This window comes from Rhodofomes roseus (genome assembly GCF_022264815.1).
Source record: "Rhodofomes roseus strain CIRM-BRFM 1785 chromosome Unknown C8Q71scaffold_13, whole genome shotgun sequence".
Taxonomy (NCBI): Eukaryota; Fungi; Basidiomycota; class Agaricomycetes; order Polyporales; family Fomitopsidaceae; genus Rhodofomes; species Rhodofomes roseus.
The window spans coordinates 856,767-879,463 of NW_025952969.1; the positions used below are offsets into that span (position 1 = coordinate 856,767).

At 55.2% G+C, this 22,697-nt stretch overlaps 10 protein-coding genes across 10 annotated transcripts; 5 read left to right on the forward strand and 5 right to left on the reverse strand.

The window, feature by feature from the left end:
• Positions 1-1,453: 1,453 nt before the first annotated feature.
• C8Q71DRAFT_908538 (uncharacterized protein) lies at positions 1,454-3,495 on the forward strand. The gene is made up of 3 exons (XM_047928998.1): positions 1,454-2,576; positions 2,638-2,911; positions 2,970-3,495. The coding sequence occupies exons 1-3, from the start codon at positions 1,747-1,749 to the stop codon at positions 3,072-3,074; spliced, it is 1,209 nt and encodes a 402-aa protein (XP_047777830.1). The 5' UTR covers positions 1,454-1,746; the 3' UTR covers positions 3,075-3,495.
• A 172-nt stretch (positions 3,496-3,667) lies between these two features.
• C8Q71DRAFT_859028 (uncharacterized protein) lies at positions 3,668-6,290 on the reverse strand (the record flags this gene model as incomplete). The annotated part of the gene is made up of 4 exons (XM_047927582.1): positions 3,668-4,465; positions 4,519-4,697; positions 4,753-6,082; positions 6,138-6,290. 4 exons carry the CDS (start codon positions 6,288-6,290, stop codon positions 3,668-3,670), a joined length of 2,460 nt encoding a protein of 819 aa, XP_047777831.1.
• A 489-nt stretch (positions 6,291-6,779) lies between these two features.
• On the forward strand, positions 6,780-8,512 carry C8Q71DRAFT_765706 (glycoprotease family-domain-containing protein). Its single transcript, XM_047924144.1, has 6 exons — positions 6,780-7,017; positions 7,069-7,129; positions 7,181-7,351; positions 7,405-7,961; positions 8,017-8,093; positions 8,143-8,512. The coding sequence occupies exons 1-6, from the start codon at positions 6,827-6,829 to the stop codon at positions 8,298-8,300; spliced, it is 1,215 nt and encodes a 404-aa protein (XP_047777832.1). The 5' UTR covers positions 6,780-6,826; the 3' UTR covers positions 8,301-8,512.
• A 320-nt stretch (positions 8,513-8,832) lies between these two features.
• Positions 8,833-11,540, reverse strand: C8Q71DRAFT_908540 (uncharacterized protein; the record flags this gene model as incomplete). The annotated part of the gene is made up of 4 exons (XM_047928999.1): positions 8,833-9,751; positions 9,805-9,983; positions 10,039-11,332; positions 11,388-11,540. The coding sequence occupies 4 exons, from the start codon at positions 11,538-11,540 to the stop codon at positions 8,966-8,968; spliced, it is 2,412 nt and encodes an 803-aa protein (XP_047777833.1). The 3' UTR covers positions 8,833-8,965.
• Positions 11,541-12,575: 1,035 nt separating this feature from the next.
• Positions 12,576-13,731, reverse strand: C8Q71DRAFT_118054 (uncharacterized protein). Its single transcript, XM_047916369.1, has 2 exons — positions 13,408-13,731; positions 12,576-13,357 (listed from the first exon to the last, which is right to left on the reverse strand). Exons 1-2 carry the CDS (start codon positions 13,591-13,593, stop codon positions 12,647-12,649), a joined length of 897 nt encoding a protein of 298 aa, XP_047777834.1. The 5' UTR covers positions 13,594-13,731; the 3' UTR covers positions 12,576-12,646.
• Positions 13,732-13,852: 121 nt separating this feature from the next.
• Positions 13,853-14,768, forward strand: C8Q71DRAFT_710171 (uncharacterized protein; the record flags this gene model as incomplete). The annotated part of the gene is made up of 5 exons (XM_047920723.1): positions 13,853-14,002; positions 14,107-14,147; positions 14,204-14,283; positions 14,346-14,463; positions 14,525-14,768. 5 exons carry the CDS (start codon positions 13,853-13,855, stop codon positions 14,766-14,768), a joined length of 633 nt encoding a protein of 210 aa, XP_047777835.1.
• C8Q71DRAFT_118051 (D-amino-acid oxidase) lies at positions 14,754-16,649 on the reverse strand. The gene is made up of 7 exons (XM_047916368.1): positions 16,272-16,649; positions 16,094-16,212; positions 15,999-16,044; positions 15,805-15,941; positions 15,356-15,754; positions 15,270-15,304; positions 14,754-15,205 (listed from the first exon to the last, which is right to left on the reverse strand). Exons 1-7 carry the CDS (start codon positions 16,303-16,305, stop codon positions 14,872-14,874), a joined length of 1,104 nt encoding a protein of 367 aa, XP_047777836.1. The 5' UTR covers positions 16,306-16,649; the 3' UTR covers positions 14,754-14,871.
• A 27-nt stretch (positions 16,650-16,676) lies between these two features.
• C8Q71DRAFT_765722 (D-amino-acid oxidase) lies at positions 16,677-18,528 on the reverse strand. Its single transcript, XM_047924145.1, has 8 exons — positions 18,387-18,528; positions 18,212-18,330; positions 18,110-18,155; positions 17,922-18,058; positions 17,461-17,868; positions 17,362-17,396; positions 17,072-17,314; positions 16,677-17,010 (listed from the first exon to the last, which is right to left on the reverse strand). The coding sequence occupies exons 1-8, from the start codon at positions 18,433-18,435 to the stop codon at positions 16,926-16,928; spliced, it is 1,122 nt and encodes a 373-aa protein (XP_047777837.1). The 5' UTR covers positions 18,436-18,528; the 3' UTR covers positions 16,677-16,925.
• On the forward strand, positions 18,529-19,263 carry C8Q71DRAFT_765731 (uncharacterized protein). Its single transcript, XM_047924146.1, has one exon. The coding sequence runs from the start codon at positions 18,648-18,650 to the stop codon at positions 18,960-18,962; it is 315 nt and encodes a 104-aa protein (XP_047777838.1). The 5' UTR covers positions 18,529-18,647; the 3' UTR covers positions 18,963-19,263.
• A 217-nt stretch (positions 19,264-19,480) lies between these two features.
• C8Q71DRAFT_859035 (DUF500-domain-containing protein) lies at positions 19,481-21,887 on the forward strand (the record flags this gene model as incomplete). Its single annotated transcript, XM_047927583.1, has 8 exons — positions 19,481-19,544; positions 19,599-19,639; positions 19,693-19,816; positions 19,869-19,969; positions 20,024-20,029; positions 20,517-20,638; positions 20,688-21,696; positions 21,753-21,887. The coding sequence occupies 8 exons, from the start codon at positions 19,481-19,483 to the stop codon at positions 21,885-21,887; spliced, it is 1,602 nt and encodes a 533-aa protein (XP_047777839.1).
• Positions 21,888-22,697: the final 810 nt, after the last annotated feature.

Genomic DNA, 22,697 nt, shown 5'->3' on the forward strand with positions numbered 1-22,697 from the left:
CCATTGGTCGACATTGTCCATGTACGAGGAAGAGGAGCGGGACGCGCCAAAGCCGCCGGAAACAGTGAGGTGTTTGTACGTGTTGTCCAAAGCCTTTGGATCCTAACACAAGCAAACACGCTGTGGCACTGGCCTCCCTGAATGGACCGACGCCACGGTGGCTAGCGTGCTATTGATGAATAGCTGTTCATGTCATGGACTAGCTAGCCCGGAGGAAGTTATGTGATGCTACACTTCCGGTCAATACAATATCGCAATAATTGCATGCATAGGACGGCCTACATATCTTCACTTTCTTAATAGAGCAAGGGCATTTCCAATAATATTGGCGGTGAACTTCTGTGATGAGAAAACGCGACACACAGCGGACAAATCGGTATTTGAAAAGCTCGAACATTGATCTTAAATAGAAAGGGTCAGTAGTTTTCTAAGAGGCCATGTACGGTTCCGTAACATGGTGCTTAAAAATGAAATGTTCACCGAATGTAAGACTTTTCGTACATAGCGGCTGACAAATGTTATGTTCAGCTACAGTACATTGTCCAAACGTTCTCCTCATGTTAGCAGCGCGTACATTGCGACTAAACTCTGTATGGTCAGACAATGGTAGCCGTTCTAGCATCACTAGTAAATTTAGAATGTTAGAGTGTCGTGCATTGTGGGAACAAAGGGCGCACATTTGGAATGTAATCACAATGTAAGAGGGGCTGCGCACATTTCAAATGTAATGATAATGTAAGACATACATATCAAATGTAATGACAATGTAAGCGCAATGTTAGAGGAGCCTTCTTACATTGTGATTACATTCCAAATGTGCGCCCTTTGTTCCCACAATGCACGACACTCTAACATTCTAAATTTACTAGTGATGCTAGAACGGCTACCATTGTCTGACCATACAGAGTTTAGTCGCAATGTACGTGCTGCTAACATGAGGAGAACGTTTGGACAATGTACTGTAGCCGAACATAACATTTGTCAGCCGCTATGTACGAAAAGTCTTACATTCGGTGAACATTTCATTTTTAAGCACCATGTTACGGAACCGTACATGGCCTCTTAGAAAACTACTGACCCTTTCTATTTAAGATCAATGTTCGAGCTTTTCAAACACTGATTTGTCCGCTGTGACAGCTCCTCTTATCTTCCTGCACGGACAGAGATACTCAAGTACGAGCTTCGAGCATAGATATTAAGTGTAGTCTGGCCTAGACTGTGTATCCTCCTTACCCCCACCTTCCGACTCCGTTCTGTGATCGTTTAGTTATCTCTCTGTTGTTCACTTGAGTAGTGCATACCACTCGTGCGCACAGACCGCGACCACCGTTTCCACTACTGTATTTCCTTGCTGGTAATCGCGGATCGCGGCGTCCCAGTGTCGCGCACACGTGCCACAATGAGCGGAATGGCCATTGTTCCAGATGGACCCTGGTGCTATCGCCGATAAGGAGCGGACTCATGGCGCGGCAATGGCGCGGTGGGAAGAAACGTGTGCGCTGCACGTTCTCCCGGCCGCACTAGGCCGCCAGCGCGGACGGGTATCCCCGACGTATACCATATAAGGCAACGGCGAACAGCGCCCCGCCGCCGCGGTTGCCTGATATGGACTGCCGCCCGGGACCGTCCCGAGCGAGCGAGTCAGGCGGTGCCGCACCATTTGCGCCCCATCACGACGCCTCGTTGCAGGGCCTGTGGTAATATATACCGACGCCCCCGCTCGCCGCGTCGCTATCCGCCCACCCAATGGCATACTACCGGTACAGCAACTCGACCCCGTCTACACCCCAGGTCTTTCCCTGGGACATCGCGACCAGTGAGCATGACACGCCCCCGCAGCCCATGACCCCGCTTGTCACCCATTACTCGACGCCCGAGGAGCAAGAACAACAAGTCCAGTTTGAACAGTTCCTGCAGCAACAGCACCAGCAGCCGCCGCTACAGCCTCAGCTCCAACCTCAGCCTCAACCACAACCAACGTACCAGCAGCCGACCACCATACAGCTGCAAGAGCGTCCGGTGTACACCGCCCAATATAGATTCGACAATATCACCCAGGAAGAGTTCCGCCAGCAACAGACAGCACCCGCGAGTGATGAACGTAGCGTCGGGACGTCAGGTAGCCGGCGCGCTTCGAGTAAGCCGCCATTGCACATCTCCACGACGTCTCGAGCGAGCGAGAGCCCCGGTGCATCTTCTACGCCCGGCGCAGGCCCGAGCAGCGGTGTCGGCCCTGCCCGGCACTCGCGTGCCCCGCACAGCACTCACCCGTATCGCCGCCCGCACTCGGCGGCGGGCGGGAGAGGTGCGTCGAGGGTGGCTTCCGCGCCCTCCGACTCCGCGACGGTCGCGCGGTTGCACCCAGTTTCGGAGGGCCGCGAGCCTGAGATGGCTTCGGTCCCGCAGATGCACGCGCAGGCGCAGCAGCTACAGCAGACGCGCCCGACTCATGCAGGCGCGAGCACGCTCGCGTCGTCCGCGATGGCCGCGGCATCCATGTCTGTGACTTGTCCCGCAGTGAGTTTGTGGCGGGATCGCGTATTGAGACAGAGCACAGCGGGCGGTGCGGGTGCCAGGTGCGTACGCTCCGACTCGGGGCTCACCCATGCACTTATTCCTTGCACGCGCCGTCCGAAGCACGAGTCCACAGGGAGCACTGCGCCGCTACAACGTCTGCACCGACATCCAGTTCGACACTGTCGACAATGTCCTCGTTGCCATGTTTGAGCTTCCTGGTGTGAAGAAGACCGACGTCCGCATCGCCATTGCAACCTGCCCGTTCAGTCGCGTCAAGCAGCTCACCGTGTCCGGCACCGCTCGTAGCGCGCTCGCTACGGAGCGAGGGCACTCAATCCGAGAGCGCAAGGTCGGAGAGTTCGCCAAGAGCATCAGCATACCTCCCCAGACTCAGGTGCGTGGTACGACCTCAATCGTAGACAGCTGTCAGTGTTCAGACCTTTGCCTGCCAGCCCCACGATGTGCGCACGAGCATGGAAGACGGCGTGCTCACCTTGAGGATACCCTGCGGCCAACCAACACAGGCCTTCCAAGCGCAAGACGTGCTCCTCGCGTGATCCGTTCCAGCCCCCGAAAATCCCCATATCGTTGGTGACCGCAGTGCGATCGCTGTCCCGACTCGACTGTCCGAACACTACGCAAAACCACAACTCCGTGTGATACCAAGAGAATCGTCTTTCACGTCGCTTTCAAAGTTTTGGACATTTTCTTGCTGTCTTGCTCGCAACCTCTCGCACCTGACTTGTATCGTGTAGTAGTAACTTAGTACATCGCCTCTCCGCCGCCGCCTACCATTGACACCCGCGCCGCCTATCGTACCGAATCGTAGATATGTACCTCGCAAGCGTTCTCATCCCCCGAATATCTGCACTACGGAATCCTTATAATTTTTCGCGCGTTCATGGTCTACGTCAAGTTGTTAAGTTGTAGTGACTCGGTACCTTGGTCAACAGCGATCCTGTCTTCCGTATATTGTTCGTTAGCCATACGATCATCCGGCCGCCCTCCAGGTCATACGGAAACTTCTCTAAGATTGAGGGATACATATGCATAACAAAAACGTGTATAAGTACAGCGGGACGCCGTGGCACAGTAAGAACGAGGATACCAAGCACATGAGTACATAGCATGAAGCGAGATATCACTAGTCCTAAGCTTCGTCGCGCGCGACTACAGATTCCTCTGTCGATGACTGAAGCCCCGTGGTCGTAGTCCTCGCTCGTTTGAAACGCCCAGCCCGCTCCGTGTCCACCGATTCGCTTTCGAGCGACCGCCTCGATCTCGACGACCGCTGGCTGGAGCACGCGTCGCTGTACTGAGAAACGTCAGAACTCCGGAACTCAGGCTCGTCGAATTGATCGTCGGTTCGAGTGACTTTCGCCCACTCCTCCAATGGCTCGCAGAGAGCATCCCAGAAAGCTCCGAACACCTCCACGTGATTCGACAGCGCTTCGTAGGCATCGACTTTAGGTGCTGCCAGCGTCCTGTTTCGCACAATGTCGTTGTTAAAACGGTTCCTCAAGTTGGGCAGTGCTTCATGGGAAACCGGTCGGGCTCCTGCCAGGGCACTGCTCGACTTGGACTTGGAGCTGATGACAGGCTCAACCGCGTAGTAGTGTTGTTGGCAAAGTGTAGCGAGGCGTTGGAGAAGTCTGCCCAGTGGAGTGCCCCGGTCGACTTCGATGGCTGGTCTGCCGCTACGTATGGACTCGAGCTTCTGTGCGCCGCCGATCTCTGCCTTGTATTGGTCATCCTTCTGGAAACCTTGCTCCTCGTAAACGCATAGTATGCGCGATTTGAGTATATTTGCAATACCCGTCAAGCTGTGCTCGACGAAGCGGAATAATATCCAGTGGAGGACATGAATGGATGATTCTAGATCATCCGCGACCTCGTGTCTCTTCCCCGGATTGCGGAGTAGCCGGGCAGACATGAACTGCCATGTACCCTAAGAGACGTAGTCAACACTGAATCTTCAACCACATGTTCGACGCGACATACCGCGCGAGATGGACGTAACACCGTCTCGAGATACTTCTTATCCTTGCATAGGTCCCAATCGATAAGGATGCCGATAGACTGCATCTTACCGTTCTTGTCGATGTAGCGGAGGATGAGAATGTTGCCGGCACTGATGTCTCTATGAAGAAGTTCCTTCAGCTCCCATGCCTGTCTGTGCCCTGCACAAATGATGACAGAGTCAGTATCGTACATTCGACAGGACAACAAACATACCGTAGAGCGCATGCCATATCACCTTGACGAGTTCGTATGGACTTTTGTGTTCTTCAAGTGGTTCACCAATCTCCTTCACGACGAGACGATAGTGCTCTTGCCTCGGCGCATAACACCCCGTCCTCTCATCCACCGGCAAGAAATCCTGTGTACACGTCTCCTGGACGCCCATCTCATCCTGCACGATCCCGGCAGCCAGAGGCGTTGGGACGTATCGCACTCCCACACTCCTCAGCGAATGCAACACCTCCCCCTCGAACAGTGAGCTCTTGATACATGGTCGCCAATAGTCTTTCAAGAAGACCAGCCGTCGACGCGACACGTCGTAGGCGATGTAGCCTCTCATACCTCGCCCGGCCGGGGAATTCGTGGCAGAACGATGCTTACCGACGATGAAGCACACCTCGTCCGAAGTCCCCACACGATCCTCCGGTATGCTCAGTTCTTCGGGTTCGTAGAATTCATCAGCGATCGGTTGCATGCTCCGCTGGTCGATCAAGTCTCCGCGTCGCATCGTTATCTTGTAGACTGGCCATCCGGGCTGATCCAGTGCGGCGTCGCGGTAGGCCCCGGCCGCATTGTTCATCGCTGGACAGGATCTCATGGCTTCTATCTCCTCGACCGTCGCCCTGGTCACTGTCGGATCGAAGCCACGCTCTACTTGATTCATGCAAGCATATCGCCACAGGACCTTGTGCAGCAACGATGGATCCGCCTCGAAGTTGACCGGCGTCGAGACGATAGTACCGGCTCGGTCCGAGCGAAGAACACGAACCTGTCCCTTGAAGACATAGAGGGTGAAGATGTGCAGCCGGTGCTGCCGCCTGAGCAGCTTCGCGATGTACTTGCCCATGCACCCGAGTGCTCTTTCTGCCGCTTCGCCAGTACGAACAAAAGGCCTCGGGGTCGGCGGGTCACCGTCGTCTGTAGCGTGCCCCTGGCCCCTACCTACCGCAGCAGATTCCTGAGGGCCATCACGGTGTTCAGCATCGCCGCCGCCATCCTCGCCTCCGTCCACCGCCTTCTTGCGTCCGACATCCTTCTTCTCGACTTTCTCATCCTCAAAGTCGAATGCGCAGTGCTTTTGAGCTGTCTTGACCTCCACCAGCAATGAGATCCACGCCCAGCGAGTGGCCGCATGCGAGCCTGTCAACTCGGGGCGGGTGTAGTCACCCTTCGCGTCGTCGTCTACGGGGTAGAATGAAACATCAACCTTCAACTTCTCGCTATAGTCTTCACAATGGCTGTCGTCAGGAGTGTGGCTCGTGTTCTTTGCCGCCAACTTGTCTCCGTGAGGACAATGATCGAAGATTGGCTGTGCGACCTTGCACTACTCGTAGGCACGTCATTAGAAACAGCATGGTACACATGACAGCTGTACGCACCAGTTCATCACAGATATTGGTCTCTTTTGTCTCCATTAGCACCGTAGTACTCATACCAGGGATCTCCTTCGCCCACTTAGCTGGCATATCCGGACCGGGCATGAACCGCTCCAGAAAGTCATCAAAGGCAATCTCGCTGATTTTAGGGTGCATCTCTTTGACGTACTGCGGCCCCGGGCGATGACCAGGGTATTCTGCTCGTGGACGGTGTTGGCTGTGAAGGTCTTGACGGAGGCAGACGAGCGTCACGAGCCTGTACGGGCGCACTCCGAGTCTATATACTTGAAGTTATTGGTCGCCGACCATGTCGCCTTGCCAATGCCATGTCCGAGTTTGGAGAGCGCGCCCCACGGTCACAAGGTATGTAGACGGCCAGCGTAGAGGCTGAGCGCCGCGGTCACCGGTGAATGCCAGAAACTTTCAGATTGTGCGCGGCCAATGCGCGGCACGACGAAGCGGACGAAAGCGACGACGCGAGAAGCAGAATCGCGTTGGAATCGCGGTCCCGACGAAGCTGGTGGATACTAAGTATGGGCAATTGGAATAAGTCAGTGTTGTTAGTAAAGGACTTCCTTTGTAGGAAGTCCGAATTTTTCCGTGCAGTATGTAAGTATTCAGAGGCCTGCGGTGGCTGAGGAGCATCGAGTCTCACTTCCACTCTTCTCTAAGAATCTCTTGCCTTTGCCCGGATGTTCGGGATCAAATCTGGAGCAGCCAGGGCCGTCAAGAATGCTGTTAAGTCGATACCGACTTACCCTCAAAGACCGCAGAAGGTGTTCACTGTACTGGGTGTGGAAACCTCTGCGGACGACAGCTGTGCGGCAGTCGTCACTTCGGACCGCCGAATTCTTTCAAACGTAGTCATTCGGCAGGATGAATAGTTAGTCGCTGCGTCTCTTGGTGCTGATGGTCACTGACGTGGTCCGTACAGTCATGCGCCAACCGGAGGCATACACACGCTGGTGGCCATAGAGGCACATCAGCGGAACCTGGTGAGTCTCTCAGTTCCTCGACCTACAGACCTGGCGCGACCTGAATCCAAGCCAGGTGCAGTGCAGAAGGCGTTAGACGACGCGGGCATGTCTGTCCAAGACGTGGACGGCATTGCCTACACCCGCGGACCCGGTATGACAGGCTGTCTGGCCGTAGGGTCCAATGCAGTGAAGTCACTGGCTGCCTCCCTCAAGAAGCCATTGGTCGGTGTGAATCATATGGTACGCTCCTTACGCTCCATTCGCTCTACTCTGATGCAGATCTTAATTGCCAGCAAGCCCACGCCCTGACACCGTTCCTGACCGAGCCCGCTGACATGCTCCCGACGTTTCCCTTCCTCAGCCTGCTCGTCACCGGTGGGCACACGCTTCTGCTTCTTGTGGAGTCTCCACGGGACTTTAAGATCCTCGCAACAACAACAGACGAGGCTATAGGACGCGCCATCGACAAGGTCGCCCGATTACTCAAGCTGCCGTGGGGCGAGCGTGGGTTAGGCGCGTCGCTCGAGGAATACGTCAAGAAAGGGCCACCTGAGGGATTCGACATAGAGAAAGGCTACGAGATCCCACTTTACTCGACCCCCATGCACCGCCGCCTGGAGTTCTCCTTCGCGGGTGTCCACTCGGCTACGGAAATGTTCTTGCGTGAGCGCGAAGGAAATATCGATGAGTGCACCAGATACGCTACAGCGTACGCGTTCCAAAAGGCGACTGTGCGTCAGCTCGAGGACAAGCTCAAGTTGGCTTTGCGGGCGTGCAAACAGAACCGCGTACCCATCAGGCATCTGGTCGTCAGTGGTGGTGTTGCCTGCAACATGTACCTGCGGCAAAGGCGAGTACATTCTGTACCCAGCTTCCTGACAATCCCTAAACTGACGATCATGCAGGTTGTCCGAGTTTTTGGAGGAGCAGGATGAGTACTATCCGATCGAGCTGATCTATCCTCCGGTCGAGATGTGCACTGGTGAGTCTGCTCACTGTCGCGCAAGTCGCCGAAGCTGAGATGCCCTCAGATAATGCTGCCATGATTGCCTGGGCATCAATAGATCGTTTCCTCACGGGAGACACTGACCCTTACAGTACCGACCTGGTTCCACAATGGAGCGTGGAGGACTTTTTCTTCTATCCGGAAAGCAGTGTGTCCCCTGCTAACCCCAAACCGATCTCCTAGTACCATCTCACTGTACAAATTGGGTCTCTGGGCGTGTAATGCATTTTTACTCATGGGCCAGAGGACGTACTCGTTGTGCATGCTCGTTGGCGGTGGGGTCCACACACCGTTGTGATGAACCAGGCCATACATACGTTCACTCTCCGCCAAGTGCACTGTGCTGGATGTTGCAAAGGAATCATCATCCTAGTAGACGGTAGCGTCTCAAGACTCAGACCATCAACGCGCTTTTGAACCAGCTGCAGCGATATGTCCAGCTCCGTATTATCCAGCTAGAAAAGGTTCAGAGACGGTGCCTCTGAGCCTGGATTGCACGAGATAAAGACTCAGAATAGTGCGCAAATGAGAGCCTCTCGAGGTCTGCAGAGGGTGCAGATCGTGCGCTGTGGCGAGTATAGCGGCGCCTGCCTCGGACGGCGATGTGAATTCGATGACCTGGTGCGTCAAACGTCGTCGTCATGCACCCACGAAGCCTACAGCGCGATTGTAGAGGAGCAGTAACAAGTGATGATTGATTGGCAGGAGAGAACAGCGTATGAGCATATTACAAACAAGAACGATAAGGAAATCTACGCAGACACACTCGTCCGGAGTGTCTGCACACGATGCAGTCCTCAGTGAAATACAGGGAAAGTGCGAAACGCAACAAACACAGCAAGACATCATTACTCCTCCCGTATTTCCTGCAACGACTGAAGGTCCGTCGTCGTACTCCTCGCTCGTTTGGCGGGCCCAGGTCGTTCCGAGTCGACCGATTTTCCCTCGAGAGACCGCTTCGAAGCCGACGACCGCTGGCTGGACTGCGCTGCGCTGCGCTGAGTAACGGCGGAACACTCGAACTCAGGCTCCTTGAATTGATCGTCGGTTCGAGTGACTTTCGCCCACTCCTCCGATGGCTCGCAGAGAGCATCCCACAAAGCTCCGAACACCTCCACGTGATTCGAAAGCGCTTCGTATGCATCGACTTCAGGTTTCGCCAGCGTCCTATTTCGCACAATGTCGTTGTTGAAACGGTTCCTCAAGTTGGGCAGTGCTTCATGGGAAACCGGTCGGGCTCCTGCCAGGGCACTGCTCGACTTGGACTTGGAGCTGATGACAGGCTCAACCGCGTAGTAGTGTTGTTGGCAAAGTGTAGCGAGGCGTTGGAGAAGTCTGCCCAGTGAAGTGTTTGGATTCTTCAATTCGATGATCGGATTCCCGCTGCGCAATACAGTTCGCTTGGTCGCTCCACCGAGGTCACTTTTTCTCTCGTCACCCTTTGCAACACCCTTCTCCTCGTATACGCTCAGTATACGCGACAAGAGAAGATCCGGTGAGTCCGTCAAGCTGTGCTCGACGAAGCGGAATAGCATCCAATGGAGAACATGAATGGATGATTCTAGATCATCGGCGATCTCGTGTTTCTCCCCCGGGTTGCGGAGTAGCCGGGCAGACATGAACTGCCATGTACCCTAAGACTCGTAGTCAACATTGGATCTTCAACCTCATTTTCGACGCGACATACCGCGCGAGATGGACGTAACACCGACTCAAGATACTTCTTATCCTTGCATAGGTCCCAGTCAATGAGGATGCCTATAGACTGCTTTCCACCGTTCTTGTCGATGTATCGGAAGATGAGAATGTTGCCGGCACTGATGTCTCTATGAAGAAGTTCATTCAGCTCCCATGCCTGTCTGTGCCCTGCACAAGTGATGCCGGAGTCAGTACTGTGTTATCAATAAAATACCAAACGTACCGTAGAGTGCATGCCAGATCGTCTTGACGAGTTCGTATGGACTTTTGTGTTCTTCAAGTGGTTCACCAATCTCCTTCACGACGAGACGATAGTGCTCTTGCCTCGGCGCATAACACCCCGTCCTCTCATCCACCGGCAAGAAATCCTGTGTACACGTCTCCTGGACGCCCATCTCATCCTGCACGATCCCGGCAGCCAGAGGCGTTGGAACGTATTGCACACCGGTGCTTCTCATCGACTGCAACACCTCTCCCTCGAACAGCGAGCTCTTGATACACGGTCGCCAGTGGTCTTTCAAAAAGACCAGCCGTCGACGCGACACGTCGTAGGCGATGTAGCCTCTCATACCTCGCCCGGCCGGGGAATTCGTGGCAGAACGACGCTTACCGACGATGAAGCACACCTCGTCCGAAGTCCCCACACGATCCTCCGGTATGCTCAGTTTTTCGGGTTCGTAGAATTCATCAGCGATCGGTTGCATGCTCTGCTGGTCGATCAAGTCTCCGTGTCGCATCGTTATCTTGTAGACTGGCCATCCGGGCTGATCCAGAGCGGCGTCGCGGTAGGCCCCGGCCGCATTGTTCATCGCTGGACAGGATCTCATGGCTTCTATCTCGTCGACCGTCGCCCTGGTCACTGTCGGATCGAAGCCACGCTCTACTTGATTCATGCAAGCATATCGCCACAGGACCTTGTGCAGCAACGATGGATCCGCCTGGAAGTTGACTGGCGTCGAGACGATAGTACCGGCTCGGTCCGAGCGAAGAACACGAACCTGTCCCTTGAAGACATATAGGGTGGAGATGTGCAGCCGGTGCTGCCGCCTGAACAGCTTCGCGATGTACTTGCCCATCCGCCCGAGCGCTCTTTCTGCCGCTTCGCCAGTACGAACAAAAGGCTTCGGCGTCGGCGGGCCACCGTCGTCGGCAGCGCGCCCCTGGTCCTTGTCTACCGCAGCAGATTCCTGAAGGCCATCACGATGTTCGGCATTGCGTCCGTTGTCCTTCTTCTCGAGTTTCTTTTCCTCGAACTCGAATGCACAGTACTTGTGAGTCGTCTTGATCTCCACGAGCAATGATATCCAGGCCCAGCGCGTGGCCGCACGCGAGCGTTTCAACCCAGGGCATGTGTAGTCACACTTCGCATCGTCGTCAACTGGGTAGAATGAAACGTCGACCTTCAACTGCTCGCCATAGTCATCGCAATCGCTGTCATCAGGATTGTGGTTCATGTTCTTTGCCACCAGTTTGTCTCCATGAGGGAAACGATCAAAAACGGGTTGGGCAACCTTGCACTGCTCGTAGGCACGGCGTGAGAGCCAAGCTAGTGAACACAACAGTCATACGCACCAGTTCGTCACAGATGTCGGATTCGTTCGTCCCCAAGAGTACCACACTGTTCACAACAGGCACCTCGACCACCAACTCGGGTGGCATATCTGGACCCGGCATAAATCGCTCCAGGAACTCATCGAAGTCCAACTCGCAAAGTTTAGACAACATTTCTTTGGCGGACTGCAGGCCGCACTGTCCTTCCGGTGGACGGAATTGATGAGTGTGTCGGTAGATTTAGCTTGTGCGGGGGTATTGTATACAGATGGCGGGTTGGGAGACCTGCATGAGCGCAATGTGACGAGAACAAAACGCGGCCGTGTTCGATCCTCTCTGCGCGCGTCAGATCTCCGATTGATGTGGCTGCACCACTGCCGGCGGCTCATGTGTGGGCACGCTGCCATGGTGACACTACTTGAGTATACTTAGTGACTCAGTGTGAGACTCGGACTCGCGTTAAGTATCGAGCCTATATCCCCTTTAACTCTCAGACCCGGATATTGTTCGAGCCTGGGACATATCATCGCACAGTCACTGTAGGAGGAGCCTGCCGATGTTAGAGTCCGGGGGCTGAATATGCCACCGGAGGCTTTGGCGGCGAGGCTCGGGAGATGGAGAGAAGGCTACATCACACAAGTCTATTCTAGCGGTACATGGTGAGGCTCTGTCTTGATACGCTACCCTTATTTGACCGCCCTCCCCCCTCAGGAAGGTCATCCCAGTGGTCTGCCTACGGGAGACGTACGAATACAACGAACAGGAGGCCGGATGTCCTTTCATGAACCGGCCTGATCCGGCCAGCACTCAGCAATAGGTATTATGTGCATGGATAGCCTCGACCGCTCAATTGACTTCACACGTAGTACAACCAAATAGCATTGACAATGTTTGCCAAGCTATGCTACCCCTATCCGCTGTCCTCGATAACGCACCTCTGCAGTATCGAGGTTGCTCATCTTCACCGTCAACATACTTCCCTCCTGCGCGCAGCTCCAGTAACGCTCAGCGTCATGCTTCATTATCGTCCTCACTTGCCAGGCCATCTGAATCAGAAGACTGACTTGAATCGATGCATTCGTAGTCCGGCTCTCCCTCCCAGTACTCCCACTCGCTTTCTCGGGTCGGGTCGACGTTGAACAAATGGTCAGCGGTCTTGAAAACGACAGCCCATCTGTGTGCTGGAGCCGAAAGTGCGCCTGCAAAAACAACTAGCATCGCCGCGTGGTCCGCGAGCCAGGGATAGGGTCACGGTGGCTGAGGCGTGTGGCGCGAGACCTTTATCCACGGACTAGCGGGTAACGGTACTCATTCGGCGCTTGAGAGGCCCGCATCGCGTCGATCTCCGCTTTTGTAGCAAGAGACACAGTTGGGTCGAATCCGCGTTGAACCTGTGTCATGCACGCGTACCTCCAGAAGACCATTTGTAGCGGCCGTGGGTCCTCTACGAAGTCGATTGGCGTCGAGACAACAGCGCCCGCCCTATCCCAGCGCACCACGCGCGCCTTGCCTTTGCAGACGTATATCGTGAAGCAATGGAGGCGATGTTGCCTTCGGAAAACCTTGGAGACACACTCGGCGAGGTATCCGAGAGAGCGATCGGCCTTACCATTTCCGCGTGGGTTGTAACGAAGGAATGACTCGGTCATGTCGTTCATAAACTCGAATGGCGAGGCTTTGTGGCGCATTTTGACTATGATTGCGAGCGATATCCACGCCCAGCGGGTACGCGCTTCAGGTGTATCCAGTACGGGTATGTCTTCTTCATATGCACCCCAGTCCGTGTTGTCCGTGTATGAGTCGGAGTCATCGTCGTCAGGGTCTGTGCAATCATTCACGGCGTCCTCGTGTGCGAGGTAGACAGAAACGTCGACTTTGAGGTAGCCACTGGGATCTTCGTCGTCCGTGTTGTCACGAAAATTGCCAGTATGCTTCGCGACTAGTCTCTCGCCTTCCGGGCAGTTGTCAAAGATAGGCTGGGCCATTTCGCACTAATACGCATGAGCAATAATGACGGATCTCGTACAGGTGCAACACGTACAATTTTCTGGCATACTAACCACCAGGACTTCCTTTCCTTCGCTTTGGCCTCGAGCGTGTCGACGGCATCACGCGTCAACGCCACAGGGAGGTCGGGACCCGGCATGAATCTCTCCATAAACTCGTCGAAAGGAAATTGGGAGATATATGGCCACAGCTCTGCGGCATACTCAGCCTTCCACACCATTGATCTCTCTCGTAGTCTGTGTTGCGGAGTTCTCGGACGTCGTAGGTCAGGAGTGAGGACGTGGTAGTTGGTGGAGATGGCGCGAGACTCCGAAGAGGGTTGAGTTTGGGTTGAGTTGAACTTGAACGTGGGACGCTGGATCTCCGATCTGTGTGGCCACAACGGTGGCTGCTGGCACGCGCCGGCCGCGCCAGATCTAGCGTCGTCACTGTCGCGGGCGACTCACAACAGTCCATTGCTTGTCATCTACTGTATCAGCATGTCTGCGAATCCAGCAAAGATACCACCCGGACTGCAACATGATGGCCTGGAAGCGCTTTCTTTGCTGTGCCAGTCGGGCTCCATGGATTGGTTACCAGTTGCTAAGGCGAAGCTGTACACGAACGCATTCGTGAGGCAAGACGGTAAGGTCAGTGCAATACTACATGATCGGCCCATGCAGACAGCGGATATTGAATGTTTGATCGTCACTGGTCGTTCTCATGTTGCATGCGATCCGCGTCTCCCCGACAGCTGCTCCTTGGCTACAAGAAGAGAGGTTTTGGAAAGGGATTGTAGGTCCTTTCACTCGTAGCCCATCAACAACTCATCACCAAGGCCCATGTTGAAGGTACAATGGCTTCGGAGGCAAGGTTGACAAGGGTGAAACGCCCGCCGAGGCAGCAGCGCGGGAGCTCGAGGGACGTCTCTGTTCGTCTGCTTGACCACTCAGAACTCCATGCTTATGCTGTTACGCACTTCGCAGGAGGAAGCGGGAATAACAGCTCAGCTAGAACACAGGGCCACGTTGCTGTTCATGAGCCCCGAGATCACCGAGGCTGCTCATATCGAAGTCTACTACGCTGAGAAGTTCGAAGGCACGGTTACTGAGTGAGCGATGGCAGCGATGTCTTACAATCTTCTTGCTCACAATGGCATCGGCACGGGATAGGTCAGAAGAGATGCGACCGGAATGGTTCGCCATCCCGGACACGGAAGCCCGACATAAAGACGTCATCCAGAACCCCAAACAAGTAGACGATGCGTCTGGGCTGCGCTTCATCCCGTACGACGAGATGTGGGAGGATGACGCGCTGTGGTTGCCCGCGTTTCTATCAGGTCATCGCTTCATCGGTCGCGCAGATTTTGGGATAGACGGTCATCTGCAGAAGTCGTGGTTCGCGCTGGCGTCGTGATGTGTCCTGATCCGCCTACCTCGTCACTGCGTTCGCCCGAGACTTCTCTGACTGTTTTTGACCCATCATTGTTGACGCAATACCAAGATCCAGAGATTCAATATCATGCCACCACATTAGCCAACGCTCCCTCCAACATCTCCAAAGCCGCTTTCGCGCTTCCCCAGCTGGGCTCGTAGCCGCTCGGACCGTATCCATAGTTGAGGAGCATGGGGATCTTGCTCTCGCGCTCCCGTCCATCAATCCAGTTCACCTCCATCCTGATGCCGCCGACATGCATTGGTCGCAAGCCACACGTCTCCTCCACAATGAGTGGACGGAGGTCGTCGATGGTAGGTGCCCGCTGTGCGCGGATCTCGGGCGGGGCGAGTTCGGGGCAGAGTGCTAGGCAGCGCTCGAGAATCTGCGTGGTCGTTTCGGGGCGGGCGACTGGGTACCTGGAGAGCGTCGATGGAGTCAACGGCCATTTTCGCCAATCATATCCTGCACTGTCAAACGCACCAGTCATGAGGCACGCGCACAGTACCAAGAACGACCTACACGATTCCCCGGTCAGCTTAAGAAATTGTCGGATAGAGACTACTCACGTCACCATTCCGTCGCGGGAAGACATAGGTATCGATCGTCGGCTCAGGCGAGCTCAGGCTCATCGCGTCTCTGACCCAGGGCGCATGCACAATGACATTCTGGCCCCTGTTCGGATACACCTCTGCGTCCTCCACCCCACCTAGTGTCTTCGCGCCCAAGCCATTGCATACAACGAGCGCGTCCGGGGCCGCCGACGGCTTGCCGTTCACCCATATGCCGGTGCCGCCCTCAATGACCTGGCTGATGTGCTGCACCGTCCCCCGGACGATGTGCCCGCCACGCGCGATGAAGCGCGAGAGGAGGTAGTTGAGATACACGGGCGGGTCGATCACGTAGGAGCTGAAGCTGTAGCCGGCCTTGGCCCCGAGGCGCAGTTCGGATTCCGGGATACGCTTGAGCTGGACGGGACTCAGTCATGACGGACTGAAGAGGTTGAGTGGGGACGTACGTTCGGCATATCGTCTGCATATTGGCCTAAGCCGTCATAATAAAAGGCGTGTTCCGTTGTGCGATGGAAGCAGGCTTCCGCTGGGCCTCCTGGTGCTGACAGTTCCCACATCACCTTGAAGGTGTCCTGGCGAACCTCTGCAACGGAGCGGCACATTCAGCCATAGGGAATAGATAAGCAACTGAGTGACGCACTTCTCAAGTTCTCATCGGGACCTCTGTATACGCCATGGGACGCACCCTGCCGTCACCAGTCAAATGGGGCTACTTCGAGTGCAAAATCCACGTACCGCCCAGAAGCTCGTATACTTCACCGTCTTCGGGTCGCTGGGCCACGTTTCAGCGACGATCGTCACGTTGTAGCCTCCCTGCTCCTGGATCGTAATTGCCGTCGTCAGACCGACGACACCTAGAAGAACGCGCATGGTTCATCCTGAGCCAGTACATGAACATACGACATGCACGTACCAGCACCTATAACCACGACTTCCTTGGTCTTCATGGTAGCGGGGTCGGGAGGAAGAGGCGTGTCAGCGGTCGACGGCGACTCCCAGACTTATCATTGTTGCCCCCAGTCACCGGCGCAAAGTTCGGCATCGCGCATATCGATGTCGAACATACTTATAAGTATGGAGGCAAGGGGGCGAGACCATATAAAGGAGGACGAGAGATAAGGAGGCTTCTAGCTTTCAAGCTTCTGGTAGCTTATAGCTATGTTCCAGGAGTCAGCTGCGTGCGTGAGATGATGACACCATTAGTGTTCTCATGACTGCAATGTGCTACTACTCGGGTCAACAGAAGTGACTAGAATGATCTCTGCATACGCGCGGTGGTGAGACTCAGAGGGCGTGAGTAGTAAGCGGTGTAATTCTGGTGTAATTATAATAAGTTACATCGTGGATCGACCCGTCGCTGGTGTGGTACGTGTGATCGCGGATCGCGCGGAACAGCGCGTACCGGCATATCGGCGCCCGCCGTCGATGTCAATATTAAGCATGGTCGTCGAGCTATCAAACGGCCTCGTATTCGAGGTTGGTTATAGTACATGCACATGCCTTCCAGGTCGAATTTGGGTCAAGTACTGATATGAATATAATAATGGTCGTACATAGCCAACTCAGTTCATGCTGACTGCCAAGTATCCTCCATCAACTCCACTGCAATCGCCGCTGACCCCCACGACGATTGGAAGCCGGATCCGCTGTGGCTATAAGGCGGCATATACTTGAGACTCAACAGCGCAGATGTGGTTTTAGAAACAAGCTCACCCGTAGTTGAAGACCAAAGGTATCTTGACGTCGGGTTTAGGAGTGTTCAACCACTCCGTTTCCAAGCGTAGGCCTCCCTTACGAGCCGGTCTGAGCCCGACCCCAACCTCAAGAATCTGCGCGCGGAGATCGTCCACGGTCGGTGCGCGCTGAGCGCGGATCTCGGGTAGTGCAAGCTCAGGACAGAAGGCCAGACAGCGTTGCAAGATGTCTTCAGTAGTGTCCGGGCGCCCAGCCGGGTACCTGCGATATGTGCGTAGCCATGCGAACCCAACAATGAGAGGCCTTACCAGTCATTCTCTAGCTTCGTTCCTCCAATGATCACCTGGAGAGACGACGACATCAGTCCATGATTGGTCAATTCTACATTTGATGTGGGCGCGTCTTACCTCGCCATTCCGCCTCGGGATCACGTATGTCCAGAGGCCGTCTTCATTGTGACTCGCGGTCTTCCCGAAACGTATCCAGGGGGCTTTAATCAGCAAGACCTGCCCTCGGACAGGGTACACAGCTTTGTCTTCAACTCCTCCGAGCGTGGATGCTCCCAGGCCCGTGCAGACGACGATCGCATCGACCGGCCTCGTCGATGCTACACCTCGCGAGAACAAGTCCACTCCGCCTTCCGCAATCTGGCTGACATGCGACACCCTGCCGCGGACGATGGTGCCTCCGCGGGAGAGGAAACGTGCCAGTAAGTACGCGACGTACTTCGGTGCGTCGAAGGTGAGTGTCTTGAACGTGCAGCCAGTCTCAGCGCCAGGTACGCCGACGAGGGAGCCCTGCGGCAGGACCTCGTACTAGACCGACATGAATTAAGAAGTGCTGCATTCGGGGCGAGGCAGGGACGTACATCAGGATACCAATTGTAGTGGCCATCTCGGCCGTCGTAAAAGAACTGAGTTTCCTTTATGCGTAGGAAGCAATGTTCAGCGTCCGCACCGGGCTCTGAGAGCTCCCACATCTTGTCAAATGTTGCCGAGTCGATTTCTGGGTAAAGCCTATCAGCATCAAGTGAACTCATCGCGCATATACTCGTACTCTGCATCCTTTCGTCGCCATTAGCAAAGCTGACATGATGGCCGCCCTGTCGCGCACGAGTGAGCGGGAAGTACTCGAATACAAGAGTAATACCGGGCTTACGGCCCATGCACTGCAATAGTCGATGGACTTGGGATCGGTAGGAAACCGTTCTGCTATTATGGTCACGTCATAGCGGCCCTTCTCTTGGATCATGACGGCGGTGGTAAGACCGACGACTCCTACAATGCTATCAGAGCTGACACCGAAGAGAACAGGCTCTTTGAAGAGTACATACCTGCGCCCAGGACAACCACATTCTTGTTCGCATCAGTGTCCGACGACATACTCTGCTGGGGTTGTGCTGGGGAGCGAGGAAAGTGGCCAACTGGTCGCACTTTTTGCAGGGTATATGTATATATACTGCAGGCTGACTCGAGGCTCCAGATCCAAGGATCGCCCGCGATAGCAGCCGCTGCTCTCCGTATCTCTGGGAATCTCTATACCTGTCTATGCCATAATGCGCGCGGTTCAGGGACCTGTTAGATTGTGCTAGGTCATGTTCTTCATTGCGGTCAGTTGCCTCTCACACTTATTACAGTACTCCCGTACAGTTTCTACTCGTTCTGCACCATCTTCGAGCATGATTGTCTACACAAGCTATCCCAACTTGCTGTCTCAAGGAGTACAGCTAATGCACAATTGTAGCCGTCCCACAGAGCCTTGGTTGATCAGAGTCAATCATCATGGCTTGACCCTGAACAATGTAGGTGGAGAACAACGCACCTTGTCCGCGAGACGACGCGGTGTGTACCTGTATCAGGCCTGTCTGTCGACAGCGCCGCTTCGTCAACACCTCTCAGCCAGCCAATAACACGACGGAGACGGGATGTATGGGTTAAAAACGACATCAACAGACAAATTTTCATTGAATGTAGCTCTCACTACTATCTAGAAGTCCATCATTGCATTCGGCAGAGCGAACCTAGAGCTGCTAGCGAAGGCGGAGCCGTCCATCTGCGCCAATCGACAAATGGCCCCTTCCCGGTGAGCAGGATGTGGAAAGAGGTGATAAGGTGTCGGCGCAGGAAGAAAGCGTTGGTGGCGCGCGTGCAGCTGGTTGACACTGTCGGAGTCAAGAGCACTGGACTCCGCCGTTCGGCAGATGCCCGCCGACCGCAGCGCGGGGGGCGAGATTGTGACGGAGACGGAGATGGCCTCGGCCGAGTGGCGCAGCGGTGGCTGTGAAGCCTGATGCAATCCGCGTCCTACTTACTCCTCTCCCGAACATCCGTTTCCGTCGCATGTGACTATGGTTCTGGATGGAATGCCACTCTGCTTATTACCCCGAGATTGACTAAAAGACAAATTACTCCTTTCACTCGTACCACCATGAAGTTGAACACGCCGTTACCTCAACCTCTCCCGAAGGAATGCGCCAAGGCAGCGAAGATATGTACGTGCCTATACCCTCGTCATGTGTGCCATGCTAAACCATGCGTGTTCGCAGTCAAGTCGTTCGTTGATAGCGGAAATAATGGACTCGATGGGGTGCGTCGTCTTTAGCGCAAAGACAAGGCAGCGCTGAATTGAGCAAGCTTTAGGTTATTCCGAGGAGTGTGCTCCAGCACGCAAAAGGATTCGCCATCTTCACTATTTTCAAGGCTGGTTTCCTGTTCTCCGCCCGCGCAGGGTCAGGCGTTGTCATCGCGAGACTTGAGGACGGATGTGAGTCGCCGTGGTCGTACCATCTCACTCGCACGCTCACCGTTCTCCGCAGCATGGTCAGCGCCTAGTGCGATAGGCTCCGCTGGTCTGGGTGTTGGAGGGCAGGCGGGCGCGGAGATGACAGACTTCCTGGTCGTGCTTAACTCCCGAGGTGTGAGTGCTCATGCCTACTGCGTTGCGCTGCGGACACCCTAACCAGTGCCATAGGCAGTGGTAAGTCGAAGTTTACGCTATGGTCCTCACTCCGGTTCGTTCGCGGATCAAGCTTCCTTGGCCGCGCTGCTCGAGTCATTGTCATTTCGGCCTTTTCCATTCTGCGAGGCGCCGCGCCGAAGGCTGTCCGAAGTCTACGCACGCGAGTCCAGCGAAATGAAGGCGGCGCGTGACAAGCCTTGTATGCCCCTAGTATATAGCCTAGCAGTGGCTTTGGAAGTTCGAGCTCTGGAGCGCTATGCTGCGGCCTTGTGAAGCTTCTCAGCCTTATCCAGACGCGGCTTCGCAGAGAAATTCCACGAGACGGAGGCTCATTCGTCTCACTTACGGAATCCAACTGCGTGGCCAGGCAAACACGCGTTGCGCTCGTTCCATTGTGCTCCTGCACCGGGCATACGTTGAAACGCGTGTTCTCCAGATATGATACTATTAATTCTGCCATGTGAGACAGCCGCATCTTCAACTCCTTGCTAACGGATGTCTCTAGCGGTCATTCATGTCTGCCGGATCGCTCACGTTAGGCGGTAACATGAGCATCGCAGTGGGTCCGCTGGGGCGGAATGGCGAAGCGATCGGATCCGTGAATTCCAGTGGGAAGATGGCCGCGATGTAAGTGCATTCATCTCACTGTATGATGCATATCTGACATCCACTACAGGTACAGCTACTCAAAAACAAGGGGTCTATTCGGTGGCGTCTCGATCGAGGGTTCGGTCATCGTTGAGCGTCAAGATGCGAATGCACAGGCATACCACTCGAATGTTTCGGCGAAGTCACTGCTCAGCGGCGCGATTCCTCCCCCAGAATGGGCAATGCCACTCGTTCGGACGCTCGAGGCGTGCACTGGCATGCCTGGCGGCAGGCCATGGATCGAGGAATTCCGCTCTCAACACGAAACCCCGTATGCGTTCGAAGGCATCCAGAGCCCGCGTAATGAGCACCCAACCCCGCTCGACCTCGGTCCAGACGCGCTATCCGGCGCGAGCTCGCCTCAAACAGAGTTCGGCGTGGGCTCACGGCCAAGTGCAAAGATGAGCCGCTCACGGAACAGCAGCTTCGGGTTCCCACCAGCGAGCTGGGGAAAGCGCAAGACGTCTGGCGCCTACTTCGAGAACGACTTCCACGATCCGAGTCGTGCGCCGGGGCCATCGGACCTGGGGGCGCAGAGCAGTTCGCCGGTGGGGCGGCGCGCCTGGGAGGAGGAATCTCCGTCCCCGCGACTGAACCGTGTGCCCAAGCCGACGACGGGTTACTTCGATACGAGATTCGAATCGGATTATGCAACGGATGAACAGCTTCGACGGCATCCAACCCTAAGTCTATCCGGCAAGACTCCGACGCGGACATTGGACGACGATGATGACCCACGCGAGAGGAACCCGTTCAGCACTTCACGTCCCAACGGCGGCGATACGACGAGCCACCGGCGTGCGTACAGCGCGTATGCGCCGTCCTCGCTCTCGGGCGGCGAGTCACACTCCCAGCGCGATCCGTTCGGGTCACGCGACGACCTGGACGACCTGAGCTACGGCGGGAAGCCCCCTGCGAAGATCAGCTCCACCCTCGCGCCGCCGAAGCTTACGCCCAAGGTCGAGCTCACACGGCCGCTTCAACCACACGAGGGCGTCGCCCGCGCTATTGCCCTGTACAATTTCAATGCGGTGCAGGTGAGTCGTCGGAGCTCCGGCGCGGGTAGTGCGTATCTGACTGGTCTTGGTCCCAGCCTGGCGATCTGTCGTTCTCCAAGGGACAGGTGATCACGGTGACGAAGAAAAGCGTCGATGTGAATACGTGGTGGACGGGGAAGCTCGATGGGCGGGAGGGCATCTTCCCCGCGAACTTCGTGGAGGTTGTGTGAATGGAACGGGCAGTGCAGTGTGTGACGGACACTTTTGTGCATTTTGACTGATTAGCTGTATTGCTCCTAGATTGCTGTATTGTTACACTGTAATATGGTTGTAGTATCTCTGTCAGCGCCGCTGTCGAATGTAATCATCCTCACGACTGTGCACCAAAGATTCTGCATGCTATCGTCACAGGACCTGGAATTTACACAGTGAGTACGTCGGTTCATTGAAGATGCACAAGCACTTAGGGGCACCGTCGCCGCCAGATGTTTTTCGCCGGAGAATATGAGCTTGTGGGCTGGCTGACTGTGCTCCCCTGAAATGGTGCATGTTTAAGTGACTTAGCGCATGAGCCAAATATGAGCTTGAGCTAATGCTGCACTAAAAGTGGTGAGCACCATATCATTGTACCTCGGCAGTGGCGTTGATAGAAGCTACCCTCCAGACGCGGAATCATCGCCAGCGCTGCTATCGACCTGCCGTAAGTCCGTACTACTTACCTTCATTCATCATGTCTCCAGTCCATGAGCTGATAGGCTCGCCCGCCCGCGTTTCTCGATCGTATGGTGCGGATCTTGAACGTTTGAGCACTCAAAATGTGACGTGCTCGTTGTTCTTCGAACATGAGCTTGATTGGCATGTTCGCCAGGTAACATTTTCTCGGCGATCATACACGATCGTTCGCCTAGAGAAGCCGTGTCTGTCGCGTTAAGCTATCGACCATGGTCAGTTTGAACTCGTTATTGCGTGCTAGGTGTCCGAAAGGCGTTTGATGTGTTGGTGGAAGCGCTAGTGGTGGTATCTCCACAAGGACAATCAGG

Bases quoted from the DNA above. Each gene is read 5' to 3' on its own strand.
- C8Q71DRAFT_765731 (XM_047924146.1), top strand. From the start codon at position 18,648: ATGTTCTTCATTGCGGTCAGTTGCCTCTCACACTTATTACAGTACTCC.
- C8Q71DRAFT_118054 (XM_047916369.1), bottom strand. From the start codon at position 13,593: ATGGTGTGGAAGGCTGAGTATGCCGCAGAGCTGTGGCCATATATCTCC. The intron at 13,358-13,407 runs GTACGTGTTGCA...CATGCGTATTAG, and splicing joins GGTTAGTATGCCAGAAAATT to TGCGAAATGGCCCAGCCTAT.
- C8Q71DRAFT_908538 (XM_047928998.1), top strand. From the start codon at position 1,747: ATGGCATACTACCGGTACAGCAACTCGACCCCGTCTACACCCCAGGTC. The intron at 2,577-2,637 runs GTGCGTACGCTC...CGCCGTCCGAAG, and splicing joins GCGGGCGGTGCGGGTGCCAG to CACGAGTCCACAGGGAGCAC. The intron at 2,912-2,969 runs GTGCGTGGTACG...TTTGCCTGCCAG, and splicing joins GCATACCTCCCCAGACTCAG to CCCCACGATGTGCGCACGAG.
- C8Q71DRAFT_765722 (XM_047924145.1), bottom strand. From the start codon at position 18,435: ATGTCGTCGGACACTGATGCGAACAAGAATGTGGTTGTCCTGGGCGCA. The intron at 18,331-18,386 runs GTATGTACTCTT...ATAGCATTGTAG, and splicing joins TGTGGTTGTCCTGGGCGCAG to GAGTCGTCGGTCTTACCACC. The intron at 18,059-18,109 runs GTACGAGTATAT...GGCTTTACCCAG, and splicing joins TGGCGACGAAAGGATGCAGA to AAATCGACTCGGCAACATTT.
- C8Q71DRAFT_118051 (XM_047916368.1), bottom strand. From the start codon at position 16,305: ATGAAGACCAAGGAAGTCGTGGTTATAGGTGCTG. The intron at 16,213-16,271 runs GTACGTGCATGT...GCGTTCTTCTAG, and splicing joins AGTCGTGGTTATAGGTGCTG to GTGTCGTCGGTCTGACGACG. The intron at 15,942-15,998 runs GTGCGTCACTCA...GCTCCGTTGCAG, and splicing joins TCCCGATGAGAACTTGAGAA to AGGTTCGCCAGGACACCTTC.
- C8Q71DRAFT_765706 (XM_047924144.1), top strand. From the start codon at position 6,827: ATGTTCGGGATCAAATCTGGAGCAGCCAGGGCCGTCAAGAATGCTGTT. The intron at 7,352-7,404 runs GTACGCTCCTTA...CTTAATTGCCAG, and splicing joins TGGTCGGTGTGAATCATATG to CAAGCCCACGCCCTGACACC. The intron at 8,094-8,142 runs GTGAGTCTGCTC...AGATGCCCTCAG, and splicing joins TCCGGTCGAGATGTGCACTG to ATAATGCTGCCATGATTGCC.